General features: G+C 39.1%; 2 protein-coding genes and 1 long non-coding RNA gene across 4 annotated transcripts; 2 read left to right on the top strand and 1 right to left on the bottom strand.

Annotated features, from left to right (window-relative positions):
• Positions 1-345: 345 nt before the first annotated feature.
• Positions 346-8078, top strand: LOC114354299 (uncharacterized). Its single transcript, XM_028306601.1, has 3 exons — positions 346-685; positions 2814-2946; positions 3204-8078. Exons 2-3 carry the CDS (start codon positions 2823-2825, stop codon positions 6989-6991), a joined length of 3912 nt encoding a protein of 1303 aa, XP_028162402.1. The 5' UTR covers positions 346-685; positions 2814-2822; the 3' UTR covers positions 6992-8078.
• A 1914-nt stretch (positions 8079-9992) lies between these two features.
• Positions 9993-26024, top strand: LOC114354296 (uncharacterized). Of its 2 annotated transcripts, none has more exons than XM_028306600.1 (9): positions 9993-10136; positions 15497-15642; positions 16138-16294; positions 16809-16936; positions 17474-17641; positions 18684-18765; positions 19099-19144; positions 19763-20884; positions 21003-26024. In XM_028306600.1, the coding sequence occupies exons 2-9, from the start codon at positions 15509-15511 to the stop codon at positions 25556-25558; spliced, it is 6393 nt and encodes a 2130-aa protein (XP_028162401.1). In that variant the 5' UTR covers positions 9993-10136; positions 15497-15508; the 3' UTR covers positions 25559-26024. The 2 variants fall into 2 exon arrangements, with proteins under 2 accessions (XP_028162401.1, XP_028162400.1); XM_028306599.1 differs by having other exon boundaries at positions 21000-26024.
• LOC114354297 (uncharacterized) lies at positions 25758-26604 on the bottom strand. The gene is made up of 2 exons (XR_003656013.1): positions 26212-26604; positions 25758-25935 (listed from the first exon to the last, which is right to left on the bottom strand). It is a non-coding gene; the product is annotated as an uncharacterized LOC114354297 (long non-coding RNA).
• Positions 26605-27089: the final 485 nt, after the last annotated feature.

The raw sequence follows: 27089 nt of genomic DNA, 5'->3' as shown, positions 1-27089 counted from the left end.
TTAGCCTATTTTACATTAGATGACTCATCGTTTAGCATAAATGTCGGACGATAGCACCCTGTATTCTGATTCTTGCCAAACAGTAATAGTTGTGGTAATAGGTAGACCTACCGCTACCGCTTATTACGTAGCTGTCATAAGTGCTATTTTGCTACAAAAATGTACATGTCTGTGCTGTAATAAAACGAAATGTATAACGAAGAAGTAGGTAAAAATCGTTGAACGCCGCCATTACGTTTGCCGACAGACATTTTTGCCGCGCGCCTACACTCCGGGTGTTTGCGGGGGTACAAGAAGGAGCGGGAGGGGACATCACGCGGCCGCGCGGTAAGCGGGGGTGAGAGTAGGGGGGGCCGAAGTGGAACACGAACGAACGATCGACTCTCCCCGCGCTTCATTCCGCGGCAGCTGTACAACCGCTTTGCAAGCGCGCGCGGCTAACGGAAAGCGACAAGCAAGGCGCGGCGGGCAAGGCAACTGGCGAGATCCCCTCGCCCCGCAGGCAGACCCCGCATACTGAGCGGCACTCTTGTGTTTAGTGATAGTGACTCATGTCATCATGTGTACTTAAAACAACAATGTGTCAATTATTATTTTAGTGATTGGCTTTAATTACAAAATAATGAACTTGGGTGAAAAATTTTGTGAGTGAATGTACCTGTGGTAACCTGGTGGAACAGAAAAGGTAAACATTGCATATCCATTTTATTTTACTCTCGAGCTTAGCACATCCGACATGTAGTAGGTTCAAGTAGAGGTAATTATTTGTTTAAAAACAATGCAGGCAACAATTAGATGTTAAAAGAAAACACATAAAAAGGATAAAGTGTTTTTAATCTAAGCCTAACCTCTGTTTCTTTACGTTTTCTACAAAATCTGTCGACTGTCAACGCACCTACGATGCGGTACCGTGTGAAACCTTCTCACTGATTTCTCGAACGTAACTCGATTCGGTTTTTGTCTACCGTGATTTTACAAAAATATCATTCTTTCTAACATAAATAAATGGTCAATTCATTATTTCATATTTAAAGTTGTAACATCTATTTTTTTCCTCGAGGCGGAGAGTTATGTATGATGATAAACTGATGATTATGCATTATACATTATTATTATACTTCTATGTGATAATGCGAAGTTTGTAAAAATAGATTTGATTGGTATTTGACTGGCAAATTAAAAATTTAGGCTACGTATTACGTTGCTTTTTCTTATGGGGTCGATTCTGATAGGAACAATTCATTTGTAATATCGAATGCAACTGCACGTTTGAACCAAATACTTTTAATTTGATGCTACCGATTAATCGTTAATTGATAATTATTATGTCGTGGGCCGATCATTTGATTGGCCACGTCGTGATGTGCCCGCCCGGGCATATCGTAATACGCCGACACTTCATGATCTATCTTACACCAGCCATGTCATTCAAGTAGTAGTCGATTCGCACGAAACTCGTTCGCACGAATGACGGATGTATTAAAATCGCGTGCTATCGACTCCTTCGAGAACTAGTAATCTCATACATCCGGGCGAAACAACTACTAAAACAATATTATTATTGAGAGGGGACGTTTCGCACATTCATGCGAGTTTCGTGCGAATCGACTACTAAGCCGCCGACCATTTGGCCAGCGATATTTGGACATATAGTTTCTTACGGGTTTCCAAAAAGGTTTTAGTAAATAAAACTTTCATTTTACATTCATCACTTATGGAAAATTATATTATTTCTATAGCTTTTTTAGCATTTGCAACATTATTTTTTTCTCTGTCTTGATTATCTTTCACTGTTATTTTCAACACAATAATCAGCTATTTGTGACGCCGCCATCTTTGTTCGCGATCTTCATGATCCGCCCATTGATTAGTTGCGTTGTTCTCGACGATCCGTCCGACTTTATATGTATTGGGCACATTGCGATTTGGCCGGCCAAATCATGAAATGTCGGCGATTCACGATTTACCTTGTCGATCCGTCCGACTTTATACTGGGCACATCGCGATTTGGCCGGCCAAATCATGAAATGTCGTCGATTCACGATTTGCCCGGGCACATCATGAAGTGGCCATTTCAACGATCGGCCGACGACAGAAGTAGATAATAAGGTTATAATATAGTCAATTATAATTAGTTATTGAATTATTTTTTTATATTCAATCAATATTGTCGATCTCCCCAACAAAATCAATTTGATTGGTGAAGAAATATTTATTAAATAACTAGCTTTTGCCCGCGGCTTCACCCACGTGAAATTTAGTTTGTCACATATCGTCATAAATTATAGCCTATATGTTATTCTGGGTTATAAACAACAATACTGTAAAGTTTCAACAAAATCCGTACAGTAGTTTTTACGTGAAAGAGTAACAAACATCCAGACATCCAAATTTTTAATATTATTAGGATTAGTAGGATGTCTCTCTTTTGACAAATCTTGTGTGTGACATAATATGAAAAATCTTTGAATTTTAAATTAAAGACAAATAAAAAAATATTGGAAGATACGGGGTCAATTCTGATAGGAACAATTTATTTTAAAAATCGAATGCAGCTGTGCTCTGAAGGCTGAGTGTGAGGTTACATCACTAGTGAGCGCGTAAAAAATTACATTAAATGTATGACGGATTGTACAGCGCCCCTAGCGGAAAATTACAAGAACTAAAATTTTCATTTTTTTAAACGCGCTCTTTTTTAACTCACACTAGGTCCTCTGCTTCTGTTCAAATGCTATAGTTATTCGTGGTTATTCTATTTTATGTTCCTCTAAATATTGGCCATATCAATTTTTACTAACTTGTGATTTTTACAGGTTTTATCAATGGCGGACTCGAATATGGACACATTGGACCATGAGATGGCTCTATGCTATGCAGATTGTGACATGGAAATTTCTCTTACACAGCAGCTTACTGATAACAATAACCTTAGTAACAACTATGAAGGTAAGATATCGTACCATTGTTTTTTGAGATTCCGCTCTACTTAATATTTTTGCAGTAAGTAGGTAGGTATAATAAGATTAAATAAATTGTATAAAATTGAATAAAAATAAAAAAAAAGTTACTATACTTTCACCTCAGGCTTATTATTTGAGAAACATTTTATTTGTATAGTTTATTCAATCGTGTGTTTTTTTATATCTATTAGACTATTCATGTGGAAAGCTGTATTGATTAAGATAAACTTTACTTTTTTGCAGATGGTGGTAATTCAATCATTGCTGAAGATGAAGAATATGAAACTGAAGATGTAATTATTAAAGAAGAATTTGAAATTGGAGAAGAGGGTATTATGAATACAAACAGTTTGAGTCATAGCTTAGAATGCCTCGATCCCGGGATCCCGATCGTCTATACAAAAAGACTGGATGATATGACAATTTTCAAGAAAAAAATTAAAAATGAATCTTTTAGTAATATTGTGCAAAAAGTGATACGTGAAAGTAAACCAAATCTTAAAAAGACATTTAATTTTCTACCTGAACGAAAACCTACGATCAATGAACGTCAGTTTTCTAAATTAGAAAACAAAATATTAAAATTAAATGAACTGGCTATATTAAATGTAGCCCCGTCTGAAAATACTGTACTAGATTTAGTTGATGATGTAGATTCTGTAAATGTTGTAGAGTCTGTGACTGAACGTAAACCTACCCTCAATGAACTTCAGTGTTTTAAATTAGAAGACAAAAGCTTAAAGTCAAATAAATTGGCTACATTAAATATAGCCCCGTCTGAAAATACTGTACTAGATTTAGTTGATGATGTGGATTCTCTAAATGTTGTAGAGTCTGTGCCTGATCGTAAACCTACCCTCAATGAACTTCAGTGTTTCAAATTAAAAGACAAAAGCTTAAAGTCAAATAATTTGGTTACATTAAATATAGCCCCGTCTGAAAATACTATAGATTTAGTTGATGATGTGGATTCTGTAAATGTTGTAAAGTCTGTGCATTCTGATGATTCAGAAGAGGACATGCCTTTAAAGGTACTGTCTTCAATAAAGACGGAATATGTTGACCTGACAGTGATAGATAAACATGTTAAAAAAGATACAAATGAGCTTTTCAAATTATGTAAAACATGCTGCGTACCGTTGTTAGCAAATCGTAACGTTAGTTATATTAATGGAAAGCCCTTTCTTATATACGGTTGCACCAAGAAGGCATTCATAAAAGGATTAAGATACACCGCGGGCGTTGATTTTACATACATATCATTCAGAAATTTCAAAAAGAATAAATCACAAGTGTACAAATTCGAAAAAAAAGCATTGGTTCATAGAGAATATGATCATATAGTAGCTCTTGGGTTGAATGTAGATGAATGTTGTTATAATAATAGGGAAAACGTTATTAAAAGTTTGATTTGTCCTAGTAACATGACACCAGATCTCTTGCGAATCCCGCATCGTTGTCCAAAGGATCGATGCAAGTGTTGTTGCAAACCTATAGCCAATTATCCAGAAAAAATTACACCAACATCTTCAAGTTCTTCAGGTGGTTTTGGGCTGACATTGTATAAGTTTGTTGAGACGAAAAGAAAAAATGGAACTGGTCACCTGAATGCTAATAAACCTAATAATACTATGAACCAGCCAGAAAAAAATGACTTGGAAGCAATATTACCGAAAGACTTTGACTATATCCATAAAGCTTTAAGTTACACTCCCAAAAGTTACAATGACTCTTCGAATGATAAAGAAATAACAGACTTACCGGACGTAGACGACCGTTTAGGAATTAAAGTTCTCAAGGACTACAGTGAAATGGTCGAGTTTTATAAATTTACATTAAATGGCAAAAATGTCAAATATATTCAAATGGATTCACTTGTACGAAATGTAAAAAATAATAGCTTTAGAAATGATATTAAAGAATGTACTCGAAGCGATATAGTTTTATGTTGCTGGCACAAGTGTGATGAGTTGATTCGGTCTTTTGATTTAAAGCGCATACCTACAGTAAGGCAATTTGTCAGGACACGCCATCCTTGTCCTCCAGATAATTGCATCTGCTGTTGTAAGCCGAATTTACCTCAGCCCGTCCACAAAGAGGAACCCTTAAAACCTGCTTCAAATCATGCTACTAACTACACGAGTATGATTAAGAAACGTTGCAAATTTCTTGCCAAACGTGAAGAATCGAAGCCGAACCAAAAATTACAAGAAAATAATCTATACGATTACGAGAGCATAATATTACCACAACTGGTATCACAGCACAGACCAAAGCAAACACTATCAAGTCCAAAAACTCCTTTACAATCAAAGGAACCTACTCAATCTGCTCTCAATATGCCTCGAAACAATAATACGGCTGCAACTATTTATCCGAATCTGCCTCAAATCAATAATACGGCTGCAACAATTTATCCGAACCTGCCTCAAATCAATAATACGGCTGCAACTATTTATCCGAATCTGCCTCAAATCAACAATACGGGTGCAACAATTAATCAGAATCTGCCTCAAATCAACAATACGGGTGCAACAATTACTACGAATCTGCCTCAAATTACTTATACGGTTGCAACAACTAAGCCGAATATGCCCAAAATGAATAAAAGATTAGATCCAACTAATAACCCAAGTGTGTCTCTAGATAATAACACATCTGACTCAACAGTTAACTTATTGGTGAACAGCATTTTACAAAGGTTCAGTGATGTCCGCTTAACTATTACCCCTGATGGTAATGTTACTGCGGAACTAAATACACCAGTTCACACGTTATCAACAATGGAACTACAAATTCTGTCTAGTATACTTAATCGCGCCAAACAACAAGTAGCACAACTAAAAGCAAAAGGACATTGGAATCCCGAAGCGAACACTCAAATAAATCCCATCGGGCCGATGAATCTTGCAAATCTTAGCGATAACACAGCACCAGCAACAACTCCAGACAAAACTAAGTCAAAAGCAAGTGTGACAGAACATACAACAAAAACAAATAATGTATCAAGAACAAAAGTAGCTGCCCCTAGCTTGAATAAAAAGACATATTATAAAAGACCCATAGTGCCTGACCGCCAAACACGACAAGATGCTTTTCAGTGCTATACCAATATAAGTGCTTTAAAAATGAAGGAATACTTAGCATCTTGCAAATCTTTACTGGGTAATTTAAATCAAATGCCCAAAATCAAGCATGTGTTTTCAAAAAATCCTTGTGATCAAACAAAAGTGAATAATGATAAAGCTAAAACGAATGTCAATCACCCTATAATTAATACGTCAAATGAACAATCGAAAACTAATAATGCAAAGCTTAGTAAAAAATCTACAGTTGCAGAAGCTAAAACTATTATTAATACGACAAATAAACGATCGAAAAATAATAATGCAAGACCCAGTAAAACATCTAAAGTTGCGGAAGCTAATACATCGAGTACTGAAGGGCAAGTCAAAAGAAAAAATGCTAAAGAAAACGTTAAGTCTAATAAAAATATTTCTGGACCTCCAACTAAAAGGCGTAAAATTTCCAGAAAAATCAATATTTTGAAACCTACTGTTTCAGATCATGTAAGTTCAGATCATGTTCTTACAATAGATTTAGATGATGATGATCCGTTGAATACCGCGGTAGTCTTACCGCCTCCGTGCGAAATCGTACCACCAGGTCGAAAGGCGCCAATATTATCGAATTTGCTCAGTAAACCTGAAGTACCCCCTGGAGCACCTAACACACATCCAAATCTGATGTATGCACCTGTACCTGTCGTGGTACCAAGTATGCCAGTGCCCGGGATGCCAATTCCCAGAATGCCAATGCCCGGGATGCCAATTCCCAGAATGCCAATGCCCGGGATGCCAATTCCCAGAATGCCAATGCCCGGGATGTCAATGTCCACCATACCAATACCCAGTGTACCAGATGTCCCAATAGATGCTACAGATGTAGAACTGATACCGGATGTCCAGAACGATCCGATTACGGCTACCGATACTACGATTGCTGACGACGATTGTATTCTAGGATTTTAATTAGTCACTTGCCAGTCACTTGTCACTACCCAGACTGAACTTTGTCTTAACCAAATTGCTTTCAATCCGCGAAATGTAAAAGAAATATCTGTGTAATTTATTTTATCTATTTTGTTCTAATGTGATTTGCTGGAATGAAAGTGATTTATAGTGAGAGTTGGAATTGAATTAAATGTGATTAAATTATTATTGCTCATTCATTATAGAGGGTGTTTGGCGGAAGGTTAGACAAACTTCGTGGGTGTAACAGTAAGGTAAATGACCAAAACTATAGGTACACCCACGAAGTTTGTCTAACCTTCCGCTAAACGTCCCGTATTGTTTTGTGTGCAACTTACAAATTAGGGACCTACCAATCACCATCGCCACCTTTTCGAATATTTGGTGTAAAAAATAACAATGTTTGCTTAATATGTAATGTGGAGTTTTTTTTGTCGCGTAGGAAAATGCCCTTTACTGTGTCAGCCAAAGTACCTACCGATTATAAAAGTAAAATAATTTTAAATTGGTGATCAATATACCAAAATTGTTTAGAAAATAAATTATATTATTTCAAGTCTTATGTTTTTAATTGTGTTAAGTTTAAGATTACCTATGTAAAATGAGAAAATGATTATTATAGTATTTAATTAATAAGTTATTTGTTTTCCATGACTTTTAAATTTAGATGCTGCAATTTTATTATAGTCTAAGTTACCTATCACAAATGCAGCGCCTTAATTCGAAGATAAAGAGATAGTTTTTTATAATTATTTTTATGGTTTAAAAAATCTGTCTGACTTCTCTCTTAGTTAAAACCCTAAACCCCAACGTTGGGATTTGGGATTTTAGAAACAGTTGACATGACACAAGGTTGCCCTTTGAGCCAAAGTGTGCTGGGTACGCCCATGATTGAATTATTTGTCAAATGTAATTGTAAAATTTAAATTTGAATAATCCACATATTTAATAAAAAAATGGCCCTATGCCTATGTAAGATTAAATTAAATTGTTATCATAGGTTTTATAGTTAAAATCTGCCTTCCATTCCATCCATGGATCTATAAAAAAAAAGTTTTTTTATGGGTTCATGTTCCATCCTACATTTGATTTATCAAATTTATAAACTTCACTACTAAATTATTTGATTCTTTAAAGTCCAAGTCAAAAAGTAGTTTTTTCATAATATGGACCATTACTTATAGCTTGCTTACTTTGTCAAATAATATCTAATTTCTACTGTTATTAAAATATTAAGAGTTGATTTTTTATAGGTACCTACATACCTATGTATCTGGAAACATTCATGTGATTATTAATATTAAGAACAAATAAATAAGAAATGTTTCATTTATTTGTGTCTACTTTATTTACCTACCCCAAAAATGCGGGTTAGTCCCAACGGCCCCGGTGGATCTGCCCCGTCAACGGGGTGGATGGGAAAAAGTGTTTCAACGACCCCGGTAGTCATAGTCTTAGCTATACTCTATAGCTATGACTACCGGGGTCGTTGAAACACCTTTTCCCATCCACCCCGTTGACGGGGCAGATCCACCGGGGTCGTTGGGACTAACCCAAAAATGCTTTGTTTTACTTTCTTACCTAGTTAGGTAGGTACCTGATTGTGACCAAAGCTAGTTTTAGTGACAGCAGAATCATGGTCAACAAAGTAGCATTTAAATACACGCTACATAGGTAGGTAGCAAATCTCAAAATAATAATTATTAAGTATTATTTACGGAATTGCTACCATGTAGGTAGGTATGTACCTTAATTACTCAAAAATAATTATCGGAATACCTTTTATGCAAGTAAAATACATTATTACTATAATATAGCGAGTTGTTCCCAATACAAGTGTCTCTGACTACTTACCGGGAGGACTCGGTAATAACTCTGTATACCTAGTTACCTACAAGTATTTTTGGAAATAAATGAATTTTGTTTTTTTTTTAATATTTTAAATAATTATTGTGTAAATTCCTCTCCCGCGCAGACATGTAAAACCCGTCGTTGATTTCGAACACATACACAACAACAAGGGGCACACGACCTCGAAACGACGCGGTGTCGAGTGACGTCACGGCCACAATGCCCCTACCTCGAGTCCCCAATCTAATGTTACTCGAATGGAACTCACTCGCTCGCTTTATTATCGAGAATAACGATCACTACAAGACTGCAACTTTTTATGCTCAAATGTAGGTGGTAGAGTAAACCGAAGAAAGTTGTACGTAAGTAAGTAAATTCAATTTACTTAAGTAATTTTACCTTCTGGAACGAAATGTTTTCTATGAAATGTGAACGAAAAATATTTCCTACCATTTTCTGTTATATTAAGAATATTCATTTATTTATGAGTTAAATGCGAGTTTATTGAAGTGAGTTAAATATGTAGGTAAGTAATGAAGAAGACATTGAGCTAATTTTGCTATTTCTCAATCATCGTACCTAGTAGGGGTTTTAAGCCTACATACACATACAACGACTGATTAGGTCACACTTTTGTAAAATATCATTCGAAGGCTTAGATTAGTTTTATTAATCTAAGTTCGAAGGTAAATTGTTACACTAGCCGATATAGAAAAGAAACGAAAATAATCGATATTTACTATGACTTATTTTTATACACGTCCATGAGAGCCCTGACATTACATTGTGTAGAATATTTTTATCACATTATTTTAACAAGCAGTAAAGAATATTCTTAAAAACACTACCAAATTGTAGCACGTCCATACCATGTCTGTAACAGTAGTAATCAAATTCATTCGATATGTTTACTTGCGGAGCAGACACCCACCCGCGTCAACGTCTGTTGCTCAAATGAATCGATGCAGCGGAGTCCGACAAAATATTTTTTGTCTCGTTCACGCAACGATTTCCCTGGATACAAGCAACGATCCCCACCCGTGAAACAGAGCATGATCTGCTGTCCCTCTCGCACTTATAGAACGCGCTCACAGCCGAGCGATGTCGATTCTTCGCGCCCAGCAATGCCGCTTTTCGCCATTTTGTTGTGATACGTCAACGTGGTAACCGCTACGGTAAAAAATGCTTTCTGTGACAGTGTACACTAGTTGAATAGTGATTCGGGTGTTAAAATAATATTGCTTGTGATGATAGAGAACTAAAAGACTGGTTTGGATTATCGCTGCGTCGAAAGGTAATGAGAAAACGTGATTTATTCATTTCAAGTTGGCGCAACGTCTGCGCTTGACGCGTTCGAAAGTCGCCAGCTGTTAACTATTTTATTTCCACGCGTAGATTTGTACTTTTGAGCCTAATCGCAGCGTGTTATTTTACACGTCCGCTCCACGTGGTATTGCAAACTAATAATAATGCAACGAACTAGTGGCGGTACTTTGCGTTCCGCCTTGAATTTGTTTTCGCATAGGGACGTGCGCTCGCAAACGCTGTCGGATCATTTGTGAAGAAGTAGGTGGGAAATGGGATGGGTGGGTGCGTAGCGCGACTGTCGGAGTTGCCATCTTGTAATTGTTTGAAATTAAAAATAGACTTTTCTGATAAACAAGGCAAAGATTCTCAAACTTTTATCATTTTCGATTTCGTAAATTAATGGCACTTGGATTATAGGTAGGTAGGCAGATGAAAGAACAAAATAAATTTATACTTATTTAATACAAATTAATGTGCTTGAAATAATTTTATGAAACGAACTGAAACTGAAAACGAAAAATATTTTTTCTTTAACAATTTTATTGTAGGTCAAAGTTAGTAGGGGGGAAACAAATATCTTTCGGTCTCATTTACGAATTAGGACTTGACTAGTGAAGACTATGCGAAGAGCGCGCGGGATTTTTTTTATCCCGGAATTAAGTAATTAATTTAAAAAAGTAAAGTAGGTAGGTAGGTACCTAATTAATTTTAGGAAGTAAGTAATTTTAAAAGTTTTTAGTCAACTTTTTACGAGTTACAAGGTTTTTTTTGACATGATAAGCACCCGAACCCGATTGAGAAAAAGTCCTATTTTTGACCGATTTTAAAATTGAATCAATGAACTTTTTAAAGTAGGTATGGCATGCTATTGGATAGTACCTATCATATTGAATAAATTGAAAATTCAATAAAATTGCGTTGGACGCGATTTGGACGATCATCTTTTTTGTAAAAAAAAATATCCGCTAATCCTCGCTCAGTCGTCTTGTCAGCCGATTCAGAACCTTACGAACAGGCAGATTGGGTAGGTAGTGGACTGACACCATTAACTTTAGTTAATAAGACGCAACATTTAAAATAAACACATTGTACTGGCTCTGAAAACCGAGTTAATTGTCTTGTAATAAAATTATAGGTAGGTACTTATTGTTAGTAAAAAAAATAGTCGGGAACTCATCCCGAACTTTAGCCATACTTACTTCCCTTGCCATAAAGAAATAGGGAGAATCGTGCTTTGACTGAAAAAAAGTAGGGTAAACCGTATAGCTATTGCCCACTTAAAGATTTCAAACTCATTGAGATGAAAAATTAAAGAAAGTATTTTAATTATCGACCATTTATGACTTTTTTCTTATAACTCAATAAACTGTTAAACAGAATATTAACAGTTTTTAGTTAAAACTTACGTAACTTAGAAAATATTGAAATAAATTTAAAATCCTCCAAAAAGCACAGTCATTGCCCATTACTTACACTAATTGCCCACATCAAAGCACAGTAATTGCCCAGTATNTCAAATATTTCTTGAGCTGATATTGATGAGTCAGAATCGGTAGAGACAGAATCATCTACTTCAAAACATAGATGACGCAAAAATTTGAATTTTATATGTATTTATTTTTTTATTTTCTTTGATATCAGTTCAAGTGGTTGCTCAGAATGTTCAATTAGCTGTTGGTTATTCTTCCCTAAAATTGTATCTATTTCCTTACAATTAACATCTTCACTAGTAGATTTAACGTAGGATTTTCATTTTTTGTATTTTCGTTTGAATTTTTATCAATTTTTTCAAGCCAAACCATATTTTTTAGCAATTTAAATCTAGTAGATAAATTGTTGGATACATCTTGTACAGCTTCGATCGCTTTTTGCAAATTTTCTATGCTATATTGAACTTTGGAGTCTTTGGCATACTGAAAATGAAACATTAAAAGCCATTTCAATATTTATGCCTGTAAATTGCAAAACAAGTCTAGCAATGAGCAACTTAAACACTGCTTCTACATGGTGGCAACACTCTAATAATAATTGCCCTGGGCAATAACTATACATTAACATATGGCAATAACTGAAATGACGGTGGGCAATAACTAAAAATATACAGATTTACGTGCAGTGATTACCCACCATTAAAATGACCGTTAGAAATCAAATTTTATCAGTTATTTTCATTGATAATGGAGAAAACACTTATAATTTCATCATGACTATACACCATTAGTTGAATATTAAATAACTTGCAAAAAAAAATTAACCTCTAAGCAAGTAATTCCTTAGTAAAATTGTTAAAGTCTTTACCTGTTTGAGTAACATTTTCACCCGTCTTGACAAAATCCGCCATAACTGTTTTTTTTTTAGTGTTTCCTATTGTAAATTTTAAATCTACTGTACATTAATCTCGGAGCCATCTACTTAGTAAATTCAAATCTAACTTGAGTGATTAAAAGTCAGCACCTGACAATATTATTCTTAAAGCGGGCAATCACTACCAGTGGGCAATCACTCTCTGGTTTACCCTATGTTGATTGATTATATTGGTGTTATTGTCGTGACGATTCGATAAAAAAGTGTATTATGCATGACATTATTTTGACAGATTAGTACCTACCTACTCGAATGTTAATGAAGCGAGGGTCGTGTATCGTAATTTAGTTATTCATAATGTTTGCGTAGGTAATGTAACAGGTAGGAAAGTTTAATTTGACCTACTTCGTAATTCGGTTCGAATGACCAATGATAGTTAGGTAGGTATTTACGTTATAAACAGAGAAAAACATCGAGTTGTAGGCATGATGGACACTGAAAACGGCTCTCTTAATTAAAGCTGATTTACAGCTGCTGTACTGTCTGTACTACAGACAAAAAGATAAAGGTAAAGGGTGGGAGCAGCTATGCCAGAGTTTTTTTTTGGCAAGTCGGGATTTTAGAACTTTTTGTGTGAATAAAAGCGGGATTCTTTCGTCAAAAAGAATATAATCAGAAGTTGTGTGTAGTTCTTTTTATTTTAATTCGAATTAGGTACGTTTACGTGACAATAGACAGCAAAAATAGCCTCCATAGATTTTTTTTACAAAAATATATTTTGAATCAGATTGACCCAATAGTTGTCTTGTTCGTCTTCCGAAAAAAAAAGAAATAAAAAAGATTCGGTCGAGTTATTCCCGAAAAGCAGGACTGGGCCTGTCCAGCCCGCGCGGAACATTAATTTTGATTTTGATTTTAAAAATCGGGACATTCCGCCAAAATCGGGACGTCTTGCAATGCTGGGTGGGAGTAAAGTCAGTCTGTACAGTAGCACAGTTGATTTTATTCTCGCTACTGTCGGTACTCTTGATAAGAAAATTTTAATCAATCTAAAAAGTACCACGCGGCCCGCGGGTCACTAACTAAGAAACAAAATAGCAACATGATTCAAAAGGAATAAAAAATAATTATTAGCTCTACATTATTGATCTAAAATTTATGGTAATACCTACTAGCTTTCCGCCCGGCGCGCCCGCGGCTTCGCCCGCGTGGAATTTTGTCTGTCACAGAAAAACTTTATCACGCGCGTCCCTGTTTCAAAAACCGGGATAAAAACTATCCTAGGTCCTTTCCCGGGACTCAAACTATCTCTATGCCAAATTTCATCAAAATCGGTTCAGGGGTTTAGGCGTGAAAGAGAGACAGACAGACACAGAGTTACTTTCGCATTAATAATATTAGTATAGTAGATGGAGCATTTGCAAACATTCGCGTTACTTTTGAGAAATAAGGTTCGTTTTGCTTTGGCCAAAAAATATAGGAGTTTTGTACAAACGCTGAGATCTAATGAATGTTTAAAATAATAATTGACCTAGTTTCTTGAGCTTTAAGGGTTAAACTTGCTTGCGCAAGTTGCGCAATATCGGCGTAATAAAATCAGGCTACGTCTACTAAATAATCGAAGAACATCGCGAACAACTTGCATTGCAATCAGGGCTGCCATATTTTATTACAGACAAATAAACTTCTTAAAATTATAGGTACTTTTTACTCTTGTTTACAAAAAACTTAAACTAAAATGAACACAAACGAGCGAGCTGTGTGAACGTCGCATGGTGAAAAAAATCTTGTTCTCTTACTCATGTAATGAACATTATGAATAAATTTCTTATTCTTATTCTTAGTATTTGACTAACAAAGAAGTTCGGATATTAGTAAGTTACTAACAGTTGGCAACCCTAGTTGGCACTAGCCAGTGATTCTCAAAAGTTTACACTCGTCACCCAACTTTCTTTGCAAGCGCTTTTAAGATGTCACTATTTTGTTAGGTCAATATTTTAATTTAGCCAAATCCTGCCTTTTACCCGTGGCAAATTAGAGGATCCTCATTCTGCAGTAGATTACTACTAAGACTCAAAAATAACCTTTCGTAGGTACGCCTAGGTCCACGATAGACATTTATCAACAATTTTAAGATTTTAGAATACTAGGTAATTGCCTAAGGTGGGAATCGTATCCACGACTTTCGGCTTTATTTTTAACTTCGAAGTCATCCTGTTCCTCTGATTAATTTCGTTGCTGGTCCAATGACAGTTAACCAGGGCCGGATCGTGAATTTGTGGGGCCCTGGGCTGAAACTTCTTATGACGTTGTCACGACAACAATTTTTTTTTTTTTCAAATTATGGCCTACTTTATAGCGGGAGCCCAATCAGCCCATAGGTAGATCCGGCCCTGCAGTTAACTTTCCCCCGGAACAAACTTTACCTTCACTGGTTGGGTTATTATTGGCGGTCAAGCTGTAGATCTTGGCTACACAGGAGTTGCAGCGTTGGGAACGAGAGGTGGGAGTGGGAGTAGTCCTTGTTTTATATTTTTTTATTTTTCAAGCAAAAAATAGTTTTAAATGCGATTCAATTCTCATATATTAATCAGAGACTTGCCTTCATCTGCACCAAATGCGCAACTTCTTCCTCGTCATAGAGTTCAATTTTCCCTGGCAGTGAGGCGTGAAAATGGCCGAATTTCCTAAGGTGGGAATCGAACCCACGGCCTTCCGCTTTTTTTGGTTATTTAAAATTTAGTTTGAAATGCGACTCTACGCTAGAAAATTTTAATAAACAGTGACTTGTTTCCATCTGTAGTTTTGTCTGTACCAAATGCGCAACTTCTTCCTCGTCATAGAGTTCAATTTTCCCTGGCACGGGACTATTCCCACCGCTGCAACTTCTGTGTAACCAGGATCTACTTTGTAATCTACTTTGAGGAACAGGTCAAGTTTGTCCCGAGGGAAAGTTAAACTGTCATTGGACCTGCAACGAAATTAATCAGACAGAAGAACATACATAGTTCTTCCTCGTCATAGAGTTCAATTTTCGTTCAGTGAGGCGTGGAGATGGCCGAAGTGGACAAGTTCAAGAGGCGGGTGATCAGGGCCGTGGCCCGCCATCTTCGCCAGGACAAGACGCCTGGAGAGGCCATGTGGAAGGCTCTGAGGAACGAGGCCGGGTGTGACTGCAAGCTGCTGTGGTAAGTACCTACTCATCATCAAAATACCTACTATTTAGTGATTAAATAAAAAAAACTGGGTAATTCATAGACAGCTGTAGGTTAGGCAGGATTTCGACATTTGCGTACCTACAAGCGACTCTAATCCATGATTTAAAAAGATGTAGGTAGGTAGGTACAAGAAAACCGACTAAGTAAGTAGAGCCACGTAGAGCTCAAATACGACGTGGATACTTACTTATGCCTCATACAAACCGATATTATTTGACATATCTTGGGCTTAGGTTAATTTTAGGGGCTCAAAAATTAAGCCCAGCTTTTTTGTGACCCGGTTGATGTGATGAGGTTGAGGTCAGCGTGGGGAGTGTACCTAGTACCTAGTCCAAAACCTTTATTTGCCGAGTTACCTGTAGATAGATAATGATGATGATGAGTTAGTTTACTGCTTATTTTAAAATATATATTTATTACTTTGACCACGACTTGGTCTACAACCGGCTCCCAATTTACACGCAGGCAGCGGATGCGAGCCCTCACTCTGAAGAAGATGAAGCGACTGGTGCTGGCTGAAGACCGCCTCAACAACATAGCGGCGGTGGCTCAAATGACGCTCACAGACTGGCTGCTATTCGACTTGGTACTCGTGCATGAAGAGATCGATGTTATTGGACAGGTAAGTACATCACTATTTCCAGCTGTCTTATCTTTTTGACTGAAACAACAGGTCAACAGGAAACTGAAAAAACAACAGATTTCCGAACCGGAGCTGAACGGAGAAAAGGTAGAGAAAATAACGAAATCAAATACTCCTCTCTTCGTTGTAGTAAAAAGCGCGCCTGATTCTATTTTAGGCTAGTGAATTTGGTGAAACTGTGCTCTAAACTCGATTAAAAGCACCGATTCAAGAATCGCCGTGGCCTTCGTCACCGTGGGCCACGGCATATGCTGAGTGGGGTCCCGTTGCAGTGGGCATCTTGTTGGTGAATGGGTGGCACTGCTCAGTTTAACTCTTGTTACCATTCGCTAACGGTGTCAATTCAATAACGTAGAGATATTTTATTTAGGGTTTTACAAATATTTTGTGCAGGCCTGTATCTGAGTAGCGATTTCTTGACTTTTTTGCACTTACTTAATATACGTTATAATTTTCTTCTACAAACCTGTTAGTTACAATACTTTATTTGCAGGACTTAAAAACAGAGCCGGGCATCTTGATGGACCTGTTCAACGTCGTGAAGCGATTCCAGATCGAGGGCAAGCAGGGCGAAGCCCTAACCACCGCCTGGACCGCTGCCACGTTTTACTACAACAGCTTGTAAGCATAAAACTGTACTTACTCATTTATTTACTAAATACTCAATCATTTCACCAGATCGTCGGTCCACCTAGTGGGGGGCTACTACGTCTCTCGGATCGTGGTCGCCACTCGAAAACTTTTCTGCCCCAGCGGCCATCAGCTCTGCGAGCTATGTGCCCCGCCTGTCACTTGATTTTAGCGATTCTACGGGCTATGTCACTCACTTTGGATCTCCTGCGGATCTCTTCATTTCTGGTGCGATCACGCACTGAAACTCCGAGCATACAACGCTCCATCGCCCTTTGGGTGACCTTGAGCCTTCTTATGAGGCCCATAGTAAGGTGAAGGTCGCGGAAGGTGCCTGAATGCGGGCAGCGTAGGACCGGTCCTTGTTGAAATCCATGGGGGAGGCCTTTGTCCAGCTGTGGACGTCTTTCGGCTGAAACGAACGAACGAAAAAGCGATGGGACAAATAGGGAGAGGGAGGATCATTTTGAATTTACAGAAAAAGTCTTTCTAAGAGTAATTGTTTAAAAACCTTTGTATTTATTTCAGCGGGCGCCAATGCTCGCCAATGCTGCTGCAGCGGCGGTGGTACCAGATAAAGAAGAACACCAGGAAGAATTTCTACAAGTTCTGGTTCGAGTACCGCGGGAATGCGCGGCTTGTGAGCGCCGCTAAGGCATTCCAACCAACACCTCTCCAGTCCGCGGTTGCTCAAAGGTAATAAATACCACCAGCTCGCACTAAGCGTTTCGACGACTCCTTTATAATGCGAACAGCTAGGGACTGGAATTCGCTGCCTGCTGCTGTATTTCCTGAACACTATAATCCGGGCGTTTTCAAGGCGAGAGTGAATAGGCACTTACAGGGCAGATATGTACCATCCTAGACTGCATCTCACTTAAAACACCAGGTGCATAAAAAAAAAATATCCTTGGACATTTTACACTGCGCTTCTAGTCCCAAACTAAGCAAAGCTAGCTTTTTGTACTATGGGTACTAGACAACGGATATAAACATACTTAAATACTTCTTTTTGTAAATACATACATATTATACATAGAAAACACCAAGTCCAATACAAACAAATATGTACATGCACACAAATATTTGTACTGTGCGGGAATCGAACCCGCAACTACCGGAATAGTAGTCCGTTTCGAACCACTACACCAAACGGTAAGTAAGTAAGATAAAACAGGCTTCAAAAAACCTCATACTTACTACTTGCATAAATTCCGTTATTTCCTAGCTAAAACTGTAAGAAACTAAATTGCAATTTAATTAAAAAAAGCTACGATAGCCGAATGGTGAAGGGGTCGGACTGGCTGACTCGTGATTCGGGGAACGCGGGTTCGGTCCTCGTTGCCGCTGGACTATTGTGGTGAGCTCACTCGTGACACAAGCATATTTAGCTTAGTACGAGGGGTTAACGGGACTATTGGTAATTTGTGTAATAACAAATTACTAATAATCTTTAAAAAAATATTCAAAGGACAAAAATGCGCGACCAACCAACTTACTTACTGTCTTTCGCTTTGTACTGGAGAGAAGTCGATCTTTAATTTCGAACTCGTCATACGTTATTCTGATTAATTTCGGTGCGGGTCCAATGACAGCTAAGAAAACATGAAATAGGGGATTTTGATGTCGGTTAAAAAGCAGGAGAAGCTTATGCCCCTAATCATGAAATTAGTCATTAGTAACTGAAATCAGAATAAGTATTTTTTATAATAATAGCTGGTCTGTTGTGTCATTTCAGATTCCCGCACATCGTGACGAAGCCCTTCATGGAGTGGGACCAGATGATCAAGGAGAAATACGTCATACTACCCGAAGAATTTGTGAGTATATACGATTACTATAATTTATAACACATTTGCCGTAGGACGTCCATGCACACGGTGGACCGACGACCTCATAAAGGTAGCAGGAAGGCGCTGGATGCAGGCCGCTACCAACGTGATAGCTCTGTTACGTCACACGTCACACCCGCACCAAAAAATCAAAAATATTTTATTCAGTTTAGACCAATATTTTGGCACCACTTCACTACCGCTTAACATAGAAAATAATTAGATTATATCTATCAGTATCTTTTTGGATTGATCTTACTTACAACTAGCTACACCAATAATATTAGTACTAACTTGAACTTTATATTTTTCTAATTTCAGGAGGCAAAAATAAAAAAGAAATATACCAAGAAATCTAAGCCAGCAGGTAAGTTAAAACTTACTTATCATCATAAGGAACATTAAGTAGAGTCTGTTAGGGCTAATTTTGTATTTAGGTGGTATAAGGTACACTTTATGAATATCTAAAAAAAGCTGTCAGATTTTTTACCTTTTGAGAGCTAATCGCTAACCAATTAAAAATAATAATTTAATGTAAAATACTCGAGTGTCGTATTCGTATCTATTCCTCCGTGAAAGCCCTATATTTGATACAAGTTTTAAATAATTCTTTAAAAAAATCATACTAAGTAAAGCCTGGTCCGTGAGCACGTAGAATTTTGTCCAATGACCCCAAGCTACCCATCCTTTTCGCTCGCGCGTAATTATATTGCTGTCGCGACTGTGCGACGGGCGCCCGCAGTGAGTGTGCGAGCGCGACAGCAACATAATTACGCGCGAGCGATAAGGATGGGTAGCTTGGGTTCATTGGACAAAATTCTACGTGCTGACGGACCAGGCTTCAGGTACCGACCAACCCGAGTAAGTTTTATTTTTTATTTTTCTTTATTAAGGAAACAAACAGCATGAGTTTATACATAGTTTTAAGTTGGAAGTACAAAAAAAGTTTTGATTTGAATTGATATTATTTTATCCTTTGTTTTAGCAAATGAACCGGACATCGTTCTTGTGGAGCCTCAAATTGAAACCATCGATGTTGAATCTGACCCAGAAGGAGACAAGGAAGACAAGAATGAATCCAATTCAAACAGGAACACGCCTGAACCAAACACGATGGCTCAATTTCCGACCATCGCGGCTTTACTTAAAAAAGAACCGGTTGACGACTTCGAAATAGACGTAGATGATGTGAACGAGAATGCTGAAGAAACCAGCCACATAGACGATGAAACATTGACAGCTGTTGGAGCGATTACCGATGACGTAGGTGACTCTACGATGACTACTGATGACGACACAAATACAATGCCAATGATATGCAGCGTAGCAGGAAATTTCAGCGAAGACTCTGTCACGAATTCCTCGAAAGAAACCGCCAATGAAGTGATGGATGAAATAAATAGCATACTGACGTCAGCAGCAACCAAACCAAACGTAAAAAGTGAACCAAAGTCACCAATACCAGATGAAACCAGCACTGTAGTAGTTATTAGCCCTGATAAACCACAAAGTGCCAAATTAGTGACAGAAACGATAGAAGAGGACACAGATGAGTTAATGGTTATCGACGAATCGGTAAAAGATAACGTAGAAGGCAACCAAAGTGAGGTTATGACTGAAATTGACAATATTCTTGAATCTGCAATACAAGGGAAAGTGCAATCGCATAAATCTAAAATTGATACGCCAGCTACTCATTCCAAATTAATGGAAGTAGATGAAACTGCGAAAGAACTTATAAAAGAATGCTCAGCAATAGATATTACTGCAGATGACGTCGAACAAGATACTGGAGAAGAGATTGATGATGTTGATAAAGTCAATTCAATAGACGACTGCGTAAAGCGTGAAGTTAATGCTGAATCAGACGAAGATGATGAAGTTAAACTAGTAGATATTAAAAGTGTTGGAAAATCTCCAAAAAGTGTAGAAGAAAATATGACAGTTCCATTGATATCAAGTATACATGGAGGTGAAAAACCGACTGATGATTCTATGATGGATATTTCAACAGAAGTGACATTTGAAGACGATGGAATCGAGTTGGTAGACGATGGAATAGCAATTGAAGATGACGATGATTATGGGGCAGAATCGGTTGAACCTGGTAAGTATAATAAAATAATAATTAAAAGCAAACTCCTTCGAAGTAAGATGGTCATTATTGGTTCTAATCTTCTTTCATTAGTTGCCAATTACTTATTTATTATTTTCTATTTCAGAAGCATCAGAAGATAATGAACCCGCAAAATTCGATCTGAAACTATTGATGCATCCTTGCGTGTACACAATAAAATTAGAAGACATGTACGTTTTCAAAAATAAAGACATACACGAAGTGAAAGACGTGCTCACAATAGAAGCTGCTCTAATCGAGAGTAAAATGCATATCAAAAAGGAATCGATCAATGATTTAAAAGAGGAACTGCAGGACATAATAAAAGAGGACTTGGAGGACATAATAAAAGAGAAACCGGAGATAATAATAAAAGAAGAGCCGGAGAACATGATAAACGAGGACCCGAACGAAATAATAAAACAGGAGCCGGAAGAGGACACAAAACACAGCAGCGACGAGAATTCCAGCGACGAAGACGAGGTGCCCGAGAACAGAAGGGTGAAACTAACCAGCTACATGCTCCAAAAGCCGAAGAGCCGAAGCTACAACCCGATCCAGCTGTGCAAGAACCCCGACTTCAACACGCGACTGAAGAGGCTCACAGTGGGCTTCCTGAGCTCGAACAGGAACAGGCTGCTGCTGAAATACCTGAAGCCGATGACCGTCGATCTGAGTAAAGCGTTCGAGAGCAAGCTGATAGACGGGACGATATATCTGAAGCCGGACTCGGACGGGCCCAGGATCAAACGCGAGAAGGAGGAGGAGACGAGCTCCCAGGCCAGCAGCGCCGTGCTTCCGTCGGCTATGCCCGCGCAGATGCTCATCGATTCCACCTGCACGGCCGCGCTGCGCGACCTGCTGCCCCCGCCCTCGCGGAACCACCCCACCCCTCTCCCGGAGCGACAGAAGACCGTCACCCTCCCCGACATCAACAACATCCGCCGCATCAACCAGAACCTCCTCACGGCGGAGGTCACCCCCATGCGGATCCAGGCCGGCGACGCCAACAAATACGACCCCCCCGTCCATATAGTCTCGCCGCCGAAAGCAACCCCGTTCGTCCCCGAAAACCCTAAGCGGGTCGAAACGCGCCCCGAGAATGTAACGAACGCTCCCGAACCCGACCCCGAAACCGCAGCCCCGGAAGCGGTTTCGGGCCCGTCGACGGCCGCCCCCGGGGAGAAAACCAGGAAACAACATACGAAACAACCGAGAGCGTTCGTCAGCTGGAACGTGTACAAAAAGCCGAGCAAACCGTGCGCCGAAGACGAGTTCCTGTTGACTCTGGACGCTCTCAGCAAAATGTTACATCTGTTCAACGAGAACGAAACGGTGTTGAAAATTAAAGGCCACAAGCCGCTTTTCAGACAAAAAATGGAATTAATGAAGCGACTCTATCAATATGAAAATAACGTCGAAGACGAAACCCGCGAATCCTTCGACATCACCGAGGAGGATAAGGCCAAGGAAGCCGCGAAAGAAAAAGAAAAGAAGCGTAAAGAAAAAGCTATGGATGTGCCGCCGCCCTTGGTAGTTATCACGCCGAAAATAAACGTCGTCGAAGGACAAGAACCATACGCTCCGTACTGTTGTTGGGCTCGCAACAAAATCGTGACCGGCGGCGGCAAGGCGCTGCGAGCTCATCGATGCCCGCGGGTGTGCCGCTGCTGCTGCCGAGATCAGTTGGCGCAACAATTCGTTGAGAGACACAAAAAACCTCCAACAATAGACATTTCTGACGAAGACGAAACTCCAAAATTAAAAAAAGTGAGTGAAAGTATAGAAACTGTCGTGCAATCGGCTCCAAGGTTGACAGTCAAGCCAGCTGAAGAATTACTACCGCCACCACTAGTGCTGTCTAAAAAGAAGCCCAGGAGGCATATAGTTCATGTACCGGCTGCGATGGACGCTAGAACCGTCTCCACTTCTACTGTTTCCACATCAACCGACCTCGATTCTACAGACCCCGCGATGGCTGTCTCAACTCCTGCCGTGAGCGGTTCGCTTAGTTCGGTCCCCACTGCAGACGTGTCCGCTTCGCCCGTTACCACTTCCGTCATTGACGAACCGGGTGTTAGTCCAGTCATTCCCGACCCGGTCGATCCTGCTCCGGTCGTCCCCGCTACGGCCATCCCGACTCCGGTAATCCAGCCGCCTCCATCCACAATTGCTCCCAAAAAACTTAACCAGTCGGAAGTAATAACTATAAATGACAGTGACGACGTTACTCCTCCACTTCCGAAAATAAAACCCCCTAATAAAAGAATGTACCCTTACGCCGGCATGTCACAGCTTATCCGGAAAGACACCTTTGTATTCCCGACGCCGTATCGACCGCGCGTCAAGCATCAGGGCCACATCACCATAGACGCCAGCCGAAAGGAATTGAAAATCCACAGCCAGACAGCGACCTACCGCGACGCACCGGGCATGATGGAGAAGATCCTATACCTCAACAGTAAAAAGCAGGCCGAAGGAGCCTCACCAATATTTCTGGGTCAGAATAAAATTTTGTTGACTGACATCCGATTTCCGCGTAATGATTCTGTCGGGACCGTACAGAGCATGTTACCTCCCGTCAACACAGTGCCGGTGACGATACCCACCACCGCGGAAGCGCCGCCGCCGCAGCTGCCTGCCGGCGTGCACATTGTCCTGCTGCCCGATGGACAGCTGACCTACTCCGTCGAGTCAGGCGTCGAACTTACCGAGCAGGACCTCGTAGCGATTCCGATCATAATAGAAGCCGTGCGAAAACAGCTCAACAGCACAAATAACGCTGGACTGAATGCGGCTGGCCAACTGGATGTTATTAACGCAGCAATCGCCGGTGTAGCAAGCTCTGCTGGTGCAGCGAGCACTACTGGTCAACCGGACACTCCTGGTGTAGTTGCTGACGCAAATTCCCAGGAGCCTGTTGACCTTACCGATGAAAACACTGATGATGCTCCTGCATGTTCAGATGTGACGACTAATCCCGAGGCGAGTGTGCCACTCGAACCCGAAACACAAGAATCTGCTGCAGTTTCGAGTAATACCGAAAATAAAACAGATTCAACGGAGAACGACAGTGAAAACCAAAACCAAATCGAAAACAAAACAGATAATGATTCCGCTAAAATAGTGAACGTTATGAATACTAGCCCAGAAAACATTCAAATGACAGATACTTCAGAAGCTGAACGGGATAATAATAATGCTGCTAGTACTGAAAATATTAGTGAAGTGCCATCAAACCAGACTGAGCAAGAAAATTCATTAACGGAAACCAATGATAAAATCACAGTGCCTGACAATGAAACTACCACTCCAATAGAAATGTCCGATGATAATAAAGTTGATCAAGGAACTGGTGATTCAGCAGGGCCTGCTGAACCCTCAGATGTACTGGAAAATAGTTCCGAAAAGCCAGAAGCTACGACGTCGAGCAATTCCAACAGAAAAACGCTATTATCTGATCTAATGGAAATGTCGGGGATATCTGAGGAAGACATTCAAACAAGTGTTCCCGTGGTGAATCAGGTTGTTCAGACGCAGCCAGTTATGCTTACAGCTCCTGCGGAGGCAGACGTTATGATGACAGCTCCCGCCCAGCCGGAGGCTTTGCTGCCAGCGCCGGTGGATCCAGACGTTGTAATCGACGGCCCAGTTCCTCCGCCCCTTACGCCAAACTGCGCCGAGCTGTCTCCGATCATGTCATTTAGCCAACTAAAGTACGCATGCGAACGTAACGGCACATTCTTCAAATTGGACTTGAAACTTGGAACGCTCTCGAGGATATCGGTATGTTTAAAGAAAAATCCTCCTCGGAAACAGCCCTTGAAAATACTGCCGAAATCTGTGATCGATCTGACGGACGACCCAGAAGACGTGCAGGAGGTGCCACTGGAGTCAGTTGACGAAGATACGCTGCCAAAGACCGTGATACGAACTAACAAGTCTCTATTGAAGGACCCTAAGGACCGACCGACTTCCGGGCAGCCGGAAGCCGTCACACCGTTAAAACTTTTCAGAGCTATTCGTATCTTAAAAAAGAATAAACAAGAATCTCATCTCAAACCACTCATAAGTAAACCTTCATCAAGTAACGCAACTAATAATGTTCAAACAAAACAAACCAGGAAGCAGGAATTGAACGAATCTAGCTTAAGGCATGAATCACAAAGTGAAAATAATCAGGAAACGGGCCAAGAGTCGGTAGACGACGGATTAACATCTCGAGAATTGGACGAAAGCAGTCTCGATTCAGAAGAACTCAATCAATACATATGGAAAGACTCATCAGGCAGTGAGAGCGATTCGTCCGATGATGAACCATTGGCTAAGAAGGCTAAGCGAATGAGGTGTGACGAGGATCAGGAAGAGAGTAACGTTGGGGAGGCACAAATGGATCAAGATCAAAACCCTGCGATTGAAAGGCCTAAAGAGGTAGAAGTTTCGAAAGATACGAATGCACAGAACGAGGTTGAAATGGAGGTTGTTAATGATCAAATGGAGGACGAGAAAATGGTGGAGGAAAGATTGGAGGAAGATGAAGAGGTCCCTGAAGATGCAGATATTGCGGGAGTCGAAGAGGTGCCTATTGCGGGAGGCATGCAGTCAGAAATGATGGAGCGAATGGACGAAGGCGAGGACGACGATAACTGCATTCTTGGAGTTTAATTCCCATCACTCGTAATTTGATGAACAGCGAACAGATGATTTTTGAAATTATTGAAACTATATTTGCTTCAAATGAAGAAATGGGACGTACAAAACACGTTTATAGCATCATATTACAATTTGATATTGGACAGAAGGAAGAGAAACTTTGTAAATAAATAAATGTGTAGTGTTATGTAAATATGTCTTAATGTAAGTCTTGTATTAGAATGCCCAAAATATACATATTCAAACGTAAACAAGGTGTTAATACATCTGTCTATTATGGATATGTATTATTTTTTTAACTTCTTATGGCCAAGCCAAGATATTTTATAGCAGGTATGTACTTACTTACCCTTTTTTTAGTCTCATTCTTATTTTATTAACATAAGAAACTGACACTATTGTAAATCCTATACAGGGTGTTAGGTAAATGGGTATATGAGCCGACACTAGCCCATGTTAACATGGTCATATAAATGGTATGGTGAAATCAGAAATTTGATATCATCATTTTAATTTTTTTAATTTTCATACAAAATTAATTTTATAATATCCGATTTGTATGAAAAATAAAATAATTAAAATGAAGATATCAATTTTCTGACTTCACCATACCATTTATATGACCATGTTAACATGGGCTAGTGTCGGCTCATATACCCATTTACCTAACACCCTGTATACAGTCACTATTGTCCATTTATGTTTATGCCTATATTTATAACTTATGTACAGACCTATTCGTAGTTTCTTTTAATTTACTTTATTTGTTCATAACTTGCTAAATTATCCCTAAATGATGGGACTGTGATATATTTAATTGTCCACTTTAAAGTGTTTGTAATAAGTTACCTATTAGCAATTAGAAATAATATTCAAAAACATTTTCCAATAAGTGCATTAATCTCAGTGTCGTTGTATGTTGTATAGTTTCTGTCTAAGTATATTACAACAGTGTATTATGAAAAAATTGCAAGTCAAAAGTTATGTTATAGGTAGGTACATGGTGTTAGGTAAATGGGTATATGAGCCGACACTAGCCCATGTTAACATTGGGCATATAAATGGTATTTTGAAGTCAGAAAATTGATATCTTCATTTTAACTATTTAAATTTTCATACAAATCGGATTTTATAAAATTTATTTTGTATGAAAATTAAAAAAATAATAATGATGATATCAAATTTCTGACTTCACCATACCATTAAATGCTCATGTTAACATGGGCTAGTGTCGGCTCATATACCGATTTACTTAACACCCTGTATATTAATTAATTAACATAAAAAGACAAATAGATAGTTGTAAAGAATGAATGAAGGATTACGGGTAACAACAAATCTACTATATAAAAATAAGTCGGGTTTTCCTCCCTGACGCTATAACTCCAGAACGCACGAACCGATTTCCACGGTTTTGCATTCGTTGGAAAGGTCTCGGGCTCCGTGAGGTTTATAGCAAAGAAAATTCGGGAAAAGGGGGTAAAACGGGATCCACGCGTACGAAGTCGCGGGCGGCCGCTAGTTACCTATAATTAAACTATTT

This window comes from Ostrinia furnacalis, unplaced genomic scaffold (assembly GCF_004193835.3).
Source record: "Ostrinia furnacalis isolate ACB-3 unplaced genomic scaffold, ASM419383v2 OfSCF2039, whole genome shotgun sequence".
Classification (NCBI taxonomy): Eukaryota; Metazoa; Arthropoda; class Insecta; order Lepidoptera; family Crambidae; genus Ostrinia; species Ostrinia furnacalis.
Note: the sequence above shows the minus strand (reverse complement) of the source record. Positions and strands in the feature narration are given on the sequence as shown.

Excerpts from the sequence above, each read along its gene's own strand:
- LOC114354296 (XM_028306599.1), top strand. The coding sequence starts at position 15,509 with ATGGCCGAAGTGGACAAGTTCAAGAGGCGGGTGATCAGGGCCGTGGCC. Across the intron at positions 16,937-17,473 it reads ACGTTTTACTACAACAGCTT|CGGGCGCCAATGCTCGCCAA; the intron begins GTAAGCATAAAA and ends TATTTATTTCAG. Across the intron at positions 17,642-18,683 it reads CAGTCCGCGGTTGCTCAAAG|ATTCCCGCACATCGTGACGA; the intron begins GTAATAAATACC and ends GTGTCATTTCAG.
- LOC114354299 (XM_028306601.1), top strand. The coding sequence starts at position 2,823 with ATGGCGGACTCGAATATGGACACATTGGACCATGAGATGGCTCTATGC. Across the intron at positions 2,947-3,203 it reads CCTTAGTAACAACTATGAAG|ATGGTGGTAATTCAATCATT; the intron begins GTAAGATATCGT and ends ACTTTTTTGCAG.